We start from the raw sequence: 17,643 nt of genomic DNA, 5'->3' as shown, positions 1-17,643 counted from the left end.
ACCATCCCAGCTTCCCAGGAGCCTTGAAAACTAAGAGCCTACCCTCATGATGAAAAACAGCAGCCTGACAGCCAATGGAGAAGAATGAGTTTGGAACTTCTTCAAAGCCCCATTCTCTAAGAACTGTCATTATTAGACCTGTCTTGTGGCTCCCTGGAAGACCCTACTTGCCAAGCTGCCTTATTTGACCGGACTCAAAGCTTGCCCAAGGCAAAGAGCCTTTTCCCTGGAAGTACTCCTCAAACACAATCAGAGGCAATTAGTTAACATTATAACGGTCTGAAGTGGTGGGTAATAGTTGGAGCAAGCACTGGATGTTACATGTGAATGATGAAGCACTAAATTCCACTCCCGAAACCAGTATTATACTATATACTAACTAATTAGTTTAAGTAAAAACTTGAGACAAATGAACAAAAACCAGTCAGATTCAGAAGCCCTGCTCTTAAATGCTATTGCTGCTCTTCCAATGACATACTAATATTTTTTAGGATTAAAAAAAAATTTTTTTTTTGGAGAGAGAGAGAGAACAGGGGAGAGGGGCAGAGGGAGGGAGGGAGGGAGGGAGAGAGAGAGAGACAGAGAGAGAGAGAGACAGAGAGAGAATCCCAAGCAGGCTCCATGCTTAATGTGGAGCTTGACTTGGGGCTTGATCCCACAACCCTGGGATTGTGACCTGAGCCAAAATCAAGAGTTAGATACTCCACGGACTAAGCCACCCAGGGGCCCCGACCCACTGATTTTTAAAAATCAAATAAACCCACAACTGTACAAAGAAGAAAGATAAAAGCAACACAAATTTCCCAACCAGAGCATGCAAAAAATGATGCATTTTGATTAATATCCTACTTGGATACCTTTCTATGTCTCTTTACGTTCATCAACGATTGTGAACATTTCACTCAATTAAAACAGTACATATAGTATACTGCCTTTTCACTAAAAATATGCCATGGACCTATTTACAAGTCAATAAATGTAGATTCATGCCATTAAAAAAAAAACAATTGGGGCAAATAATAGGCTAACAAACAAGCTTAAAAGGAAAATCTGGGAAATGAGACGTCTGTAGAGGCCTTTGAAAAGTTCCAACATATTCCTGAGCATCTAGATGGCCACACACATAAACAGGTCTGTACCCAGGAATACCAGAGTAGGTTCTGAACTCTCAGGTCTGGCTTACGTTGAGGATATACACACGCAGGAAGTGAAGGCTAAGGAAGAGTTGAAAACTATCTGTCTGAGTGTTGAAGGCATGCCCCAATGCACACATAGGGTCCCTCTGGTTCTCCTCTACCTAATAACTGGCAACTAATTTTGCCTTGAAAGGAACTTAAGGACACAAGCACACATATATAAACTATAATGTGAAAATAAATATGTATAAAATATAAAATATAAGAAAAGATATTCATTGTGAAAGTGTCTATAATAGGAAGATAATTAGAATCAATAAAGGATTAGTTAAATAAATTATAGTACATCTACATTTTTCAGACACCATGCAGCTATTAAAAAATAAAAGGATCGAGCACCTCGGTGGCTCAGTTGGTTAAGCATCCGACTATTCTGGCTCAGGTCATGACCTCATGGATTGTAAGATCAAGCCCCACATCAGGCTCTACACTGACAGCATGGAGCCTGCTTGGGATTCTATCTCCCTTACTTTCTGCCCTTCCCTCACTTGCTCTGTATCTCTCTCAAAATAAATAAACTTAAAAACAATTTTTTTTAAGTAAAAGGCTGACCTACACTTACTGGCATGGGGAAAACTTTCCAAGACATATTACTCAGTTAAAAAAAAAAATCATGCTAGACAACAAAGTACATAGCATGATCCCTTTCTCTTAAAGTATAAGATGATCATATTTTTCCCTTTTATTTTCTTAGGGTCTCTTGATTTCTAACTGTATGCTTGATCTTTTCACTTGCCTCTATAAGACCCAGGTACTCTAGTTCTCTTCTGCCTAGTAACTGATAACTCATTTTCTCTTACAAAATATGTAAATATATACATTCATAAATGCATATAATAAAAGATGCTAAAGTCAACATTAACTTTAATATAGGAAGGATTAAAGAGGGTATTTTACATTTATATACTATTATATTGCTTGGATATTTTACTAAAAATAGTGTATTTGAGAATTAGGCATACTGTTTTAAGAGGAAGAAAAGAAATTTGGCACTTCTTGGTTGGTCTCAGAACATTTGACCATAAATAATAAATAAGGTCAAAATAGAAAACCAGAACTTGAAAAACAAAGGAATACATGATAGCTCAACTGTGGCTCAACAAGCAGGCAGTACTTAGGTACCCAAACACACTTACAAATCTAGTCAAGAAAAAGCTATAACCTGAAAACCAAGTAGACAAAGAGGAAACCCAGTGCTATAGGAGTTAATCAAAATGCCAAGTAGGAAGAAATTCAAAGAGGGAAAGCAAGCCAAGCATCACATCTATATTGCTAATTGATGCATACGGTAATGTATTAAATAACATTCACTACATTAATGAATAAACATTAAAGAGTTTTTCTTGCCTCTTGCTTCTTATCCAGGTATATAAAGATTATCACATTCATATATCCTTGATTCCAAGAAAATACAGGCTGGTTGACAGAAATATATAATCCCAAGGACAGATCATAGGAATTTGATCTTGCCTAATGGCAAAACCAAGGAACTGGTTTTTGTTTTGATTTGTTTTAACCCAAAGAACTGTTAAAATTAGGTCACAAACCCTAGAGATCTCAGAATATTGGAAGCACTGTTTCTATCAGTAACATGAATATTTCTTCCAATCACTTTCTTTGCTATTTATAGGAGTGTAAACTAAAAGTCGTTAGGAGATCCATCAGTGTCGGAAATTTTTAGGGAGAAATACAAGCAGATTCCAAAGAGAGCAAAGAAAGTACTATTCACAATGGAGAAGAAAACAGATATGAGATTTCAAAGGGAAAAAAAGAAAAAAACACATGAACAAAGAAAGGCCTGGAAACAAGAATGAAATTGGCATGTATAGACATTTGTGTCTATAACTGGAGCATGGGGTTCTTGCCTGGAAAAGATTCTACCAAGAGGAAAGTGGCAAGAAAAATTATAAGGGGGTGAGGATGTCAAGCATAAGGGTTTGGACCACATTCATTTCATCACAGGAAAAGCATCTAAATTTTTGAGCAGGAGAATGATATGACAAAAATCGTGTGTTAAGAAAATCTAGCAGTTGCATGCAGGAATAAGTGGAGATTATGGATAGAAAATTAGGATACTAATTGGGGTGGACAGGTTTTTAGTGCCTTTTATGAAATAACTCGTGTCTAGTTTTTCTCAACCTAGGCTACAGGGGAAAAAACTATGTAAGAGATCTGAAAAAAACATAAATTCATATAACCATCCCACCCTAAAATCAGTGACAATCAAAATCATTCTTTTCTGCAATTTTGAAGAATCGTTTTTTTTTTTACCTGGATCCTGGGAGACCAAATAACAAACATCATTCATAGTCTTAAGGAAATCTGAAAAATCCAGCATTCCATTAACTATAATAATGGTTCAGAAACAGAAGGAAAAAAACTGCATTAGCAAACTCATTAAGAACATAAGATAAAAATGCAAACTAAAAATGTGAATAGAATGATAGTCTAGAGGAGCATTAACATTAAATATAGAATGTAAAAAGAAAACCTATCATAAAAACATAATTACACATTTTAATTATATAGTAAATAGTGCCCAGCAATAATCAAAATGATATAGATTAGAATTTAAGATACTGCAATATTCTTTACTCAAAGCTCTAATTTTTATACTTGTCATTAGGTGCAAAAAAATCATGCAATTTGTCAATTTTACATATATAATGGTTTTACCTGAAAAGAATAGGACTGATTTCATCGTGTTCTAGCTAAGACCCTCTATACCAGTGGTTTTAGGGGAGATTACAGATCCAGATGAGACTCTAATGAAAGCTTTGCCTCAAATCATTCCATCTCCTTCTCTCCTCTCCTCCTTTCCTCTCTCTCTCTCTCTCTCTCTCTCTCTCTCTCATTACACACACACACACACAAAATGCATTAAACAAATGCACAAAATATTGCACAATATTAAAATCTTCATCCAAAAAATCATCTCATTTATCACGCAAAAAGTAATGCCTATTTATTAAAAGAAAGAAAGAAATCTAAATTGTACAAATGAAAATTTCAGTAAGAAATTATTGCTTGGTTTGAGTGAGAAGTTGAAATTATGGAGCTTTTTTTTCTGCATGTTAATGCACAGGTCATCTCTGATGAGCAGCTAGAGCTGAAAATCCAGATTTACAAAGTGTGACAAAACACAGAATCAGGATTCTTCTGCGTCATTTTCTAGACAAGCATAGATCTGTGTCAAGCAACATCTTAATTTTTCAAGATTCTTCAAGTTAAATAACTCTAATGTCATTTTCCTCTTCATATAGTAAATGAGGCCAATTTTGAAAGGGTTTATCTGTGTTTGGAAGAAACTTATTATAAATGTACATTTTAAATTAATGTAATCTGAACAAAGTAACTTATAAAAGAACATTTCAGTGCTTCTGGTGGTCTGCAGGCTTCTACGTTCAGAGAAATTGACAAGGCTTAGTTGTTCTCATTTCTAAACCACAGAAACACTTTCTGGATTGGAAAATTTGTCAAGTTGTCTACCTCAAAAATTTTTTTTCCGTGTAATAACTTGAGAGTGGTTTCTCCTTTCCTTCAAAGAAACAATGAAACATTTGTGCAAATTTCAATCAATTATTTTGATTTGTTTTCTGACTTCTATGTGACTTAGGTTTAAACAAAAACCTTATAGATAAAACATCAAGAGCACAATCCATACAAGAAATAGTTGTAGACTAGACTTCTTCAGAAGTATGAACTTAAGTTGAAAGATATTCTTCAAAAATTGGGGTGGCTGGGTGGCTCAGCTGGTTAAATTCCGACTCTTGATTTTGGCTCAGGTCATGATCTCACAGTTGGTGAGTTCAAGCCCCGCATAGGGCTCTGTGCTGACAGGGCAGAGCCTGCTTGGGATTCTCTTTCCTCTCTATTCCTCCCTTGCCTGTGCTCTCTCTCACATATCCAGTAAAGGACTCGTATTCAGAATATATACATTCAAAATGCAATAGTAGGAACACAAACACATTTTCAATGGGCATAAGATATACAGGTAGCAAAAAAAGCACATGAAGATATATTCAAAATCATTTGATCATTCAGGAAATGTAAATTAAAACCACAATGAGAAAACACCATACATCTATTAGAATGACAATTTTTAAAGGCTCACCAATTCCAGGATTGACAAGGATGAGAAGCATCTGAAACTGTCATAAATTGTTCATAACAATGTAAAAATAATTCAGCTGCTTTGCAAGCACAGTTTAGCAGTTTCTAAAAAATTCAAATATACCTACCATATGACCCAGTTATCCTACCATCAGGTATTTACCCAAGATAAATGAAAGTATATGACTACACAAAGACACATAAATGAATGTTTACACCAGCTTTATTTGTAATAGCCAAAAACTAGAAGCAATCCAAACATCATCAATTAATGAATGGATGAACAAATCATGGTACATCCATAAGAGAGAACGCTGCTTAGCAATAAAAAGAAACAAACCTGATATGTACCAAAGCATAGATGAATCTCAGTATAATTAAGCTGAGTGAAAGAAATCAAACTAAAAAAATGAGTACTTACTGCATGATATCATTTATATAAAGTTCTAGAAAATACAAACAATCTGTAGTGACAGAAGCAGGTTAGTGTTTGCTTGGGAAGTAGTGAGGGGGGGTTGTGGAAGGAGAATGGGGGCTTACAAAGGGGTATAATGGGATTGAGTTTTCACAAGTATATACATATGTAGAAATTTTCAAATTGTATACTTTAAATATGTCAAGTATATACCTCAATAAAACTATAAAATATGCAGATAATTTAAAATCCATTGGAATAGCCAATTCCAAAAACAGTACAGAGGTTTTGTCTAAAAATTAAAAACAGAACTATCATATCATCCAGCAAGCTCACTTTTGGATATATACCCAAAGGAAATAAAAGCACTGTCTCAAAGAGCTATGTGCACTTCAAACATTGCAGCATTATGCACAATAGCCAAGAAATGGAAACAGCCTAAATGCTCACCAACAGATGAATAAAGAAAATGTAACCTCTATGTATATGACATATTCTGGAGGGTGGAGGGAATGGGCAGATGTTTGTCAAAGGATACAAACTTTAGGTATAAGATGAACAAGTTCTGGGAATCTGATGTACAGCATGGTGACTATAGTTAATAATACTATATTGTATCTTTGAAATTTGCTGAGAGACTATATCCTAAGAGAGTAGTGTTCTCATCACACACAAAAAAGGTAACTATGTGAGGTGATGGAGATGTTCTTTACTTGATAGCTGGTAATCATTTCACAATGTATATGTATATCAAATCATTATGTTGTACACTTTAAATATATGCAATTTATATTTGTCAATTATATCTCAATAAAGCTGGACAAGATAACATGACTTGACATAAACCATGTTCCTATAGGTATATGCATATCCTATGACCCAGCTTCTTCATTTCTAGAAATCTATCCTATAAAAATATTTACACAAATGTGCAAGAATTGATGAACAAGGATGCTCTTTATAGCATTCTTTGTAATAGCAAAAATTTTAGAGGTAACTTCACCATTAATCAATATGAGACCAATTAAAATGTATATAACAAATATCCAGGAAAAATACCTACCAAATTATTAAGTGTGTACTATGAAGAATTGTAGGGAAAGATTGAGGTGAAGAGATAATTTTCGTTTTGTAATTTGTAAACTTCTTTAAGCTAAAAATACTAACTTAAAACAAAAAAACCTTTATATTCAGTTATTAAACTTTTTCTTGTATTTGCAATTTTTACCAAGATATTCAATATAGGTCTACATTTTTTCAATGTAAAAATTAAGGAATAAAAATTTAAACTAACATATGTTATCTAAAATTGTTTGTATGGACACTAATAATGAAGCAGCAGAAAGAGAAATTAAGAAAACAATCCCATGTACAATGGCACCAAAAATAATAAAATACCAAGAATAAACTTAAGCAAGGAGGTGAAAGATCTGTACTCAGAAAACTATAAAACATTGATGAAAGAATGTGAAGATAACACAAACAAATGGAAAGACATTCCGGGCTCACGAATTAGAAGAATATTGTTAAAATATCCACACTACCCAAAGCAATCTACAAATGTAATGCAATCCCTATCAAAATACCAACAGCATTTCACAGAACTAGAACTAACAATCCTAAAATTTGTATGGAAACAGAAATGACTCCAAATAGCCAAAACAACCTTCAAAAATAAAAAGAAAGCTGGAGGTATCATAATTCCAGATTTCAAGTTATATTACAAAGCAGGAGTAATCAAAACAGTGTGGTACTGGCACAAAAATAGACACATAGATCAATGGAACAGAATAGAAAACACAGAAGTAAACATACAGTTAAATGGCCAATTAATCTTCAACAAAGGAGACAAGAATATGCATTTGGAAAAGAGAGTCCCTTCAACAAACGGTGTTGGGAAAACTGGACAGCAACATGCAACAGAATGAAACTGGACCACTTTCTTACACTATACACAAAAGTTCAAAATGGACTAAGAACTTAAATGTTAGACCTAAAACCATAAAAATCCTAATAGAGAGCAGAGGCAGTAATTTCTCTGACATCAGCCATAGCAACATCTTTTTAGATACATCTCCTGAGGCAAGGGAAACAAAAGTAAAAATAAACTACTGGGATTACCACAGAATAAAAAGCTTTGGTACAGCAAAGGAAACAACCAATAAAACTAAACAATAACCTACTGAATGGGATAAGATGTTTGCAAATGACATACCCAATAAAGGGTTAGTATCCAAAATATATAAAGAACCTATATAATTCAACACCAGAAAAACAAATAATCCATTTTAAATGGGCAGAAGACAGGAACAGACATTTCTTCAAAGAAGACCTACATATGGCCAACAGACACATGAAAAGGTGTTCAACATCACTCATCATCAGGGAAATGCAAATCAAAACCACAATGAGATATCACCTCACACCTATCAAAATGGCTAAATTTAAAAACACAAGAAAAAACAAGTGTTGGCAATGATGTAGAAAAAAAAAGGAACCCTTGTGCATTGTTGGTGGGAATGCAAACTGGTGTAGCCACTGTGGAATACAGTATGGAGATTCCTCAAAAAATGAAAACTACCATATGTTCCAGTAATCGTACCTCTGGGAATTTACCCAAAGAATACATAAACATTAATTCATAGGTATATAGGCATCCCTAGGTTTATTGCAGCATTATTTAAAATAGCCAAATTATGGGAGCAGTCCAAATGTCCATCGATAGATGAATGAAGATGTGGTGTATATATATATATACATATACAATGGAATATTATTCAGCCATAAAAGGAATTAAATCTTGCCATTTGCAAAAACATGGATGGAGCTAGGGAGTATAATGCTGAGTGAAATAAGCCAGTCAGAGAAACACAAATACCATATGATTTTACTCACATGTAGAATTTATGAAACAAAACAAATGAACAAAGTGGTGGGGGGCGGGGGTGGGGAACAGGACAAACCAACAAACATACTCTTAACTGTAGAGAACAAACTGGGGGTTACCAGAGGGAAAGTGGATGAGGGGATGGATGAAATAGGTGAAGGGGATGAAAAGTATACTTATCTTGATGAGCACTGCGTAATATAGGGAATTGCTGAATCACTATATTGTAGACCTGAAACTAATACAACACTGTATGCTAACTAACTGGAATTAAAATAAAATAAAAACAAATAAAATAAAATAGGTTGTATGGCTTTGGAGTAGACTTTTATCTTTCTGTCCCTCAGTTTCCCCAACTGTAAATCCAGGTAATTGGAAGAAACTCCATCTGAAGTCTTGAAATCTAAAGTTCTAAAGATTTATTGCTTTGAATTTCTAATAACAGTATTACTTAAAAGCCTTAAAATGTTCACATCCTTTGACCTAGCAATTTCAATTTTAGTGACCTATCTTTTGTCTGATGAGATAAAGAGAAAAAACCCTGCTTATAACAGCAAAAATATTAGAAATAACATATTTATTTAGATTATTTGTTATATAGCTTATTTTTCAAAACAATTTGTTTTTGTGCTTTGATCTGTTCCACAGAATAATTCACAGCTGCCAAAAGCCAAGCTCTCCAACCAGCCTGATGGCAGGGCCCGGGCGGTAGACAGATCGGGACAGCATGGTGGCCCACCGACAGTGAAGCTTCTCGTACTCCTGCTTTTATGTAATTTGGCCTTAGCATTGGTCAGGGCAGCCCCCCTACCAATGAAAGTACCTGGGGATTTGTCGGTTGGGGAATTGCCCATGACAGGCCCCCTGGGAAAAGGACCACGGGGGAAAGAAATAAGATTCCGCAGGGAAATCATGCGGGCCTATATCCAGCCCTTGCCACCCCCTGTAAAGACTCCCCTACCTAAAGGAAGGATAGCCCCATATATTTCCCAGCCAGGGAGGGGGACAAATGGATTTGAAATCCCCACCCTGGCAACAAAGGAATGTATCTATGGATACAAATTACTCCAACCCTAGGCCCACTTGGCCCCCAGGAGGCATTCCAGATGATAACTGGACCTGGTGGGTTAAGGTACAGAATGGTTCATTAGTTCCTAGGTATACACTGTCTCCCTGGGAGCGCATAAGGCGTGGGTTCCCAGGGCCCTCTTGGCTCCCTCCCGGCACCCCTGACCAAAGCGAATAACTTTTGTTCCTTATACGCAAATGGTTCAAAGAAACAATTAAGAAGTAATGTCCCTGTAAATGTTCCACTTGAGGTGTTGAGAGATAGATGACCTTTCATGAAAATAGCAAAGCAAATGCTTTATAGACTATAAATAAACATAGATACATAATGAAAATAATATGAAGAAATTAATTTCTTGTAACGTTACAAGAAAATAACCATGTTGTCCCTTAATGGGTGATTACACAAAGGAACATTTTTAGAATTAGGTAAAGCCAAGAAACATAGATGACGCACGCTACAAGGAAATTGCTAACAAACATAATGCCACGTTTGCCGCAATAAAGCGGCCAGTCTAACACACTGTTGTTGTCTGTGTCCACTTGTTATTTTCGCCGACACCGTGAATCCTTCGGGAACCCCTGGACCTGCTGGGGCTGGACCCTGGCACACAGCCATTTAAAAAGGCAGTGTTGGGGTGCCTGGGTGGCTCAGTCGGTTAAGCGTCCAACCTCGGCTCAGGTCATGATCTCGCGGTTTGTGAGTTCGAGCCCCACACCGGCTCTGTGCTGACAGCTCAGAGCCTGGAGCCTGCTTCTGCTTCTGTGTCTCCCACTCTCTCTGCCCCTCCCCCACTCATGCTCTGTCTCTCTCTCAAAAATGAATAAATGTTAAAAAAAAAAAAAATTAAATATTTAAAAAGGCAGTGTGGATCTATATTTATTTACATGGAAAGTTGCCTAACATATAAAGTTAATAGAAAAAGGTAACAAAATTGTATGCATGTGAGTCAACATATATTTTTTTTAATTATGTGTTTATGCATATGTATATACCACAGTTACACACATACACGCACACACATGCTTAGAAAAATCCTAGAAAAATATATGTAAAAATACCAAAGTTCAGCTCTGGGTAGTGGGATTACACATAAGTTTTATTTTCTCCTTTCTATTCTCCTATGCTTTCAGAGAATAAAGTTATTTCCACTTTGAATAATTATTTTAATAATAAATCTCCAAAAAATTATATGTCAAGAGAATTAACATATGGATAAATAAACATGTCAGAAAAATAGAGTTGCTTTTTAGTCTTTCTAAAAGTTAGAGTTATATTTATTATTTTATGTTTATACCCTCTGAAAGTTGTGTATAGTAGACACTCAAAAAATGTTGGGGTGACTCGGATAGACGAATGCACGCTATTGCAACTTGTCAATTCCTGTTAGGTTGCTAAGTAACATTCTATTGGTGGTCCATTTGACTCCTAGTATTCTCCATCTACAAATTTTTTATAATAACCAATCCACATCTTTTATTTGAGTAGCTTGATGCTTTTAACCTCAGAGTATTACTGTGCCATTGTGTGTATTAAGTTTATTTTATTTCTGACCAATCCTTCAACTTGTCTATACCATTTTTATTCTAAACTTATCTCTCCTCCTTAATAAGCTTGGAATGATCTGTAAATGTAATCAGTTCTCTATTATTTACTTCTTTGATTAAAGTATTGGACACTGACAACAAAAGAACAATTACTTTTCCAGAGGTTTTAAAATAAAATTATTAGGATTTTGATTTGCATTTTTTTGACTACTGAGGATGGAAAATATTTTTATATGATTATTGGCTACATATATTTTCTTTTATGTGATATTCTTATCCGTGTGTCTTACTCACTTTTCTATTCCATTGTTTGTTACTAATTTGTATGAGTTCTTTACACATTCTGAAAACTAATCACTAGTCACTTCTGTGAATTGCAAATATTTCCAAGTTCATAACTTGTCTTTTTACTTTAAAGTGTCTTTTGGTAAATAAAAGTTCTTAATTTTAACATAGTTAAATATATTAATCTGGTCTTTTATACTCAAACACTTTTGCCTTAAGAAATCTTCCCTATCGTATGCAAGTAGCAAAAATTAAAAGTCTAAAAATATCAGATGTTGATGAAAGTATGTCATAATCCAATCTAGTAATCAACCAATCCAATTATACCGGAGGCCCAATTTTTTAATATTATCGTAAATGTGCAAAAGAAGTTTTTAGAACATATTATAAAGCTTAGCTTTCCTATGATTTGTAATTAATCTGACCAACATATAACTCACATCCATGTTTGCAAACCTTAAACTAATAATGAAAACACAAAACTTACCATCAATATCAACAGTCTTTAGTGCCTTTTGCATTTCCAAATCACTTATAAAAATCTTCAAGGTGTGATGGATCATTGGCAGATCATTCACATAAATTTTACCACTTTGAATTTTGCTAAAAATTTTACAGGCCTTCTGAAGTGCTAAATACACACGACAAAACGGTTAATTAATTCAAACGAATAATTATCGTCAACCCCGCTACACTCTCTCCCAATGGAAAAACAACAATGATCAGTAAAGGAAGAAAGAGGAGCAAGTCTTTGTGTTCTAATTCTTTGCTTTAAAATCAATCTCATGATTTCTTTAGGTATGTCTAGAGTAAATGACCTCCAAGTCTACAAGTTTCCTAAACAACTCTCAGAAACTGAGAAAAGTCATGCAAAGCTCACATAGCAAAGGCAGTCACCATTTTCCCTGGGAATGTTTAAATCCTTCTTCCATGCTCCCATATCACTTGGTACATATCTCAGACAAAGCTATTGGTATTGTGATTGCTTGCATGTCAATATCCCTCACTCAACTATCAGGCTCTAGGGGGCAAGATTTTTCATTCTTCAAGTGCCAGTGTCTACTTCAGAACAGATCCTCAAAAAATGTCTGTTGAATTAAACTGAATTTAGTTCAGTGGGTACTACCCTTAGTTTTCAGAAAAAGAGGTGCTAGATGACAGTGCTAAATACCAGAAAAAGACTAACATATTGATAACAATGTGTTTTTTTTAATGTTTATTTATTCTTGAGAGAGAGAGAGAAACAGAGTGCAAGCTGGGGAGGGGCAGAGAGAGAGCAGGAGACACAGAGTCTGAAGCAGGCTCCAGGCTCTGAGCTGTCAGAACAACCTATGTGAGGCTCGAACCCATGAACTGCAAAATCATGACCAGGGCCGAAGTTGGACGCTTAACCGACTGAGCCACCCAGGCGCCCCACGATGGCTTTAATAACAGGAGTTTTAGTAGAGTATTAGGGGTGGAAACCAGGTTTCAGTGAAATAGGAAGTAAATAAATAATTAAGGAAACCAACTCTTTCAAGAAGCTTCTTTGAAAAACATAGAGTATAATATTGACACAGTCCCCGAGGAAGCATAAGAAAATTCAATGAAAGAAAATTAAGAGTGAAGGGATTAGTGACATGAAAGGGACTCTTCTCCAATGAGAAAATAGGGAAGGCTATGGATGTTGTTTACAATCCTAACAGTTCTCCTCATGAGGAAAACTTTTTTTCCTTTTTTTCTGTATCTATATGAGATGATGGATATTAATTAAACTTACTGTGGTAATCATCTCACAATATATGTAAGTCAAGTCATTATGCTATACACCTTAAACTTACACAGTGCTACATCTTAATTATATCCCAATAAAACTGGAGGATAAAAGATGTCTGGGGCACATGGGTGAGTCAGTTGATTAAGCATCCGACTGCAGCTCAGGTCATAATCTCGTGGTTCGTGAGTTCAAGCCCCACATTGGGCTGTGTGCTGACAGCTCAGAGCCTGGAGCCTGCTTACGATTCTGTGTCTCCCTCTCTCTCTGCCCCTCCCCTGCTCACGTTCTGTCTGTCTGTCTCTCTCTCTCAAACATAAATAAACATTAAAAATTTTAAAAAAAAGAAAAGATGCCTAACATAGGGGCACCTGGCTGGCTCAGTTAGTAGAACACGCAACTTCTGATCTCAGGGTTGTGAGTTTAAGGCCCACGTTGAGCACAGAGATTACTTATGAAAAAAAAAATAAAAAGATGCCTAATATGATGATCAGAAAGGAAAAATATGCTAAATGACTCCATAAATATAAAGGAGAGGCCCAAGATACGGGAGAGTTCAGTGTCAAGAAGTGAAGGGGGAAAAAAAAGAAGTGAAGGGTACTATGTACCAAGAACTAAGTCCTAGTAAAATCAGTGACTCTAGTGCTTACTAATATATTCATTGGATGTAATATTCAGACTTTTTTCCCAAAATATTTTAACTAAAATAAGCACATATGTTACATTTTGCCTATCAATATAACAGAAGATATTTCTAAAAAAAGGTATTTATGAATCCTTGTTTTACCTAGTTTGCTTATGCTTACTCACAGACTACAGCATTTGTCACATCATGTAATATTAGTTGATATCATATGCCATTAGGAGTAAAGAAAGCAACACTAATCACTGAAACAATTTCTAAAATGTACACAATCAGGTAATTTATTCAAGAAGTTCTAGAATCTATTATTACCGCTTAATTCTTGTGAGTGTAAGTGTCCTTGAGGTACTTCATTATATGATGTCTTGCAGAGGCTAGAAACCATTTCCCTTTTCCTGTCAAAGAAACAGCCACATTAGAAAGCAGCACAAAAACGAAACAAAACACCACACACACAAAATATTTATGCCATTTTTCCATTAAAATATTAGCAAGCCTATCAACAGTTTGAGATTCTCCAGTCTCTTACTCCATAAAAACCTTTGTTAAAAGACCATCCAAGTGATAGTGAATTATATACTCTTCATCCCAGAATTCCCACCTTGCTTCTTTTAGACATCTCTCTATGGAGCAGAATTTACCCTGGTCAGTAAGCAGTGCCCATGATTCACTATCCTTTGGCTGTCGTCCAATTTTTGCTACTCTTAATTCAAGTCACAGCAAATTTTATAGAAAGTTATTATAGAAAGGAAAAACAAGAGTATCTTTAAATAGCAAAGAATCCCAGATTCCACAACCTGTCAGTAAAAATTTTTTGAAAAGATGATTTATCTAATCACCTAACACGTAAATAACTCAAATCATAGAATGTTAGTGTTAGAAGAAATCTCAAGGGTCCGTCTAGTACAAGATTCTTGTACAGATGTGGAGACTGAGGCCCAGAGATATAAAGTGAATTGTACAAGAGCCTAAGCTAGCAAGTGAGGTCAATAAGGACCCAACGTTAAGTTTTTGAATTCCACATACAGTGATCTTAGCTCTACGCCACCCTCCCTAGAGCATAGTCTTAGTTTGCACAAACTATTTTGCATACTTTATGTGGAAACGATAGATGATTCTGAAAAGAAAAACCCAAATCTTAATGCAACATTTAAGGGAAAAAAAAAACAACAACAATGATTTAAATACCGAATAATTGAGGAAGATGTACAAAGGGGTGATAAAGTCTTGTGAACACTGTACTGATTCGGAAACTTGAGTGAAGACCTTTCTTTCTTAGTCATCTTCTCCTTCAACAGCTTCACTGAGGAAGAGGCAATCTAGAGCCAAATGCAGGAATGTTGGTGCCTGAGATCACACTGGTAAACCAGCATTACTGGAAAATAAACCTCTTAAAAAGATAGCTAATCATATCTGGGTTCCTCACTGATGTAAAATTGCTTTTTGTAATGGAATTAGAGTTTACATACACTAAAATTTTAAATAAACTATAGAATTTTTTTTGCAGAGTCATGTTTTTCTAAGTATGCAACTAAACCACCTTATTAATGTCGTGTCAATTTAAAATAGTGGATTTCACAAAGCAGGGCAAATCTATGGTATAGTGAAGAGAAGACCACCAGATTCTAGGCTACATATATGGGCTTTGACTAGATGAGCAAAATAATGTGGAGAATCAACACAGTTATTCAAATAACACAGGTACTTATGCTTTAAATCATCCTCATGACTGAGAAAATTATCCACTTAACATGTATATGCATAAGCATGATTCAAAAGTGGCAAGTAGCTGGGTAGACAGAAAAGCATCACTTTAGAAAATGAGGACTGTAATAATAGGTGTCTTCAATTTTACGTGGAGCCTAGAACCTTGTTTACATGGAGTCTAGGCCCCTTTTGAAGCACAGAAGTATGCAGAGTAAAATCTGTCTTTGTCTCAGCTCCAGGCTGGAAAAAAAAGAGAGAGAGAAGAAAGAGTACTCCTCTGGATTAGTTATAGTGATAGATCTACCCACACGAGTACAGAACTCAAATCTACACTAAATATGTGGGGTAGGAGAATAGAAACCAAAAAAGTCATTTAAAGTTGTCCCATGTTCATCACATCTCTGAAGTGCAGTGCAGAAGAGAATTCAAATTCTCTTGGAGGAGAATACTCTAGATCCAGACTCACGTGAGATTCCCACAGATTTAGATCAACAATATATGAGAAAATAAACAAAAAGTACAAAGCACCCAAGGACATAAGTTAATGAGTAAGAAGCAGACAAAGCAATAAACAGAAGATTTAGATCCACCAGGGACTTTATATTATATTTATCAGGTATCAGTCTTGAAACAACTAAAGAACATGACCAAAAAACACGACATAAGGTAGATTATAAGAAGAACCAAATGGGGGTTCCAGGGTGGCTCAGTTGGTTGAGCGTCTGACTTCGGCTCGGGTCATGATCTGGCGGTTTGTGAGTTCAAGCCCCGCGTCAGGCTCTGTGCGCAAAGCTCAAAGCCTGGAGCCTGCTTCAGATTCTGTGTCTCCCTCTCTCTCTGCCTCTCCCCTGCTCATGCTCTGTCTCTCTCTGTCTCTCAAAAATAAATAAATGTTAAAAAAAAAATTCTTTTTAAAAAGAAGAACCAGGGGCGCCTGGGTGGCTCAGTTGGTTGAACGTCCGACTTCGGCTCAGGTCATGATCTCGCGGTCCGTGAGTTCCAGCCCCGCATCGGGCCCTGTGCTGACTGACAGCTCAGAGCCTGGAGCCTGTTTCAGATTCTGTGTCTCCCTCTCTCTCTGACCCTCCCCCGTTCATGCTCTGTCTCGCTCTGTCTCAAAAATAAATAAACGTTAAAAAAAATTTTTTTTTAATTAAAAAAAAAGAAGAACCAAATAAAGTTTCTAGAGGTAAAAAATATAAGCACTGAAATTAAATTCTCAATAGACAATTTAAACTAGAGATTATATTCAGCTGGAGAAAGATAAACGAGAAAGCAGATGGGAGAAATTACCCAGATGAGATAGACAGTATATCTAAGTACATCATATAGTGAATGAAGCAGGCTGAATGGTGGCCCCAAAAAGATAGGTCCATGTCCTAATCCTTGGAACCTGTATATGTGACTTTATTTGGATAAAAGGTCTGTGGAGAGGGAACAAAGTTAAGGATCTCAAGATGAGATATACAATGAAGTGTTTATAAAAATGGAAGGAGACTTGAGATATAAACACAGGGGAGAAGACCATATATAGAGCAAGATGGGGGCCAAGATTAAAGTTATGCTGCCACAGCCAAGGAATGCTCAGGGTCACTGTTACAACAGCAGAAGTGTTAACAGAGAGTATAGTAATAAAAATAAAGATCTAATGGAGAAGGAAGGGGAAAATGTCATATTCTTCTGAATGGGTTCCTTGTTAGATTTTTTGTAAAAAAAGAAGAAGAAGGAGGAGGAGGAGGAGGAGGAAGAAAAAGAGGAGGAACAGGGGAAGGAAGAGAAAGAAGAAGAAATATTTAAGATTGTGACATTTCAGGGGTACCTAGGTGGCTCAGTAGGTTAAGTGTCTGCACAAATTTCAGTTAAGGTCATGATCTCATGGTCATGAGATCAAGTCCACGTCAGGCTCCAGGCTGGGTGTGGAGCCTGCTTAGGATTCTCTCTCTCCCTTTTCCTCTGCCCCTCTGCCCCTTTCCCCTGCTCACACTCTCTCTCTCTTCTCAAAAAAAAAAATGATTTTGATTGATGTGA

The 17,643-nt window shown here is 36.0% G+C and overlaps 1 protein-coding gene across 1 annotated transcript in view; it reads right to left on the bottom strand.

The window, feature by feature from the left end:
- The window catches only part of EFCAB13 (EF-hand calcium binding domain 13), a 111,244-nt gene that overhangs the window by 72,200 nt on the left and 21,401 nt on the right, over nt 1-17,643 (bottom strand). The window contains exons 5-8 of the mRNA XM_042966011.1: nt 15,097-15,227; nt 14,221-14,303; nt 12,000-12,143; nt 3,468-3,542 (exon numbers count right to left, since the gene is read on the bottom strand). Coding sequence (XP_042821945.1) covers nt 3,468-3,542; nt 12,000-12,143; nt 14,221-14,303; nt 15,097-15,227 — 433 coding nt within the window. The remainder of the gene's footprint in view (nt 1-3,467; nt 3,543-11,999; nt 12,144-14,220; nt 14,304-15,096; nt 15,228-17,643) is intronic.

Source organism: Panthera tigris, chromosome E1, assembly GCF_018350195.1.
Source record: "Panthera tigris isolate Pti1 chromosome E1, P.tigris_Pti1_mat1.1, whole genome shotgun sequence".
NCBI lineage: Eukaryota > Metazoa > Chordata > Mammalia > Carnivora > Felidae > Panthera > Panthera tigris.
This window is presented reverse-complemented; position numbering and strand designations above follow the sequence as displayed.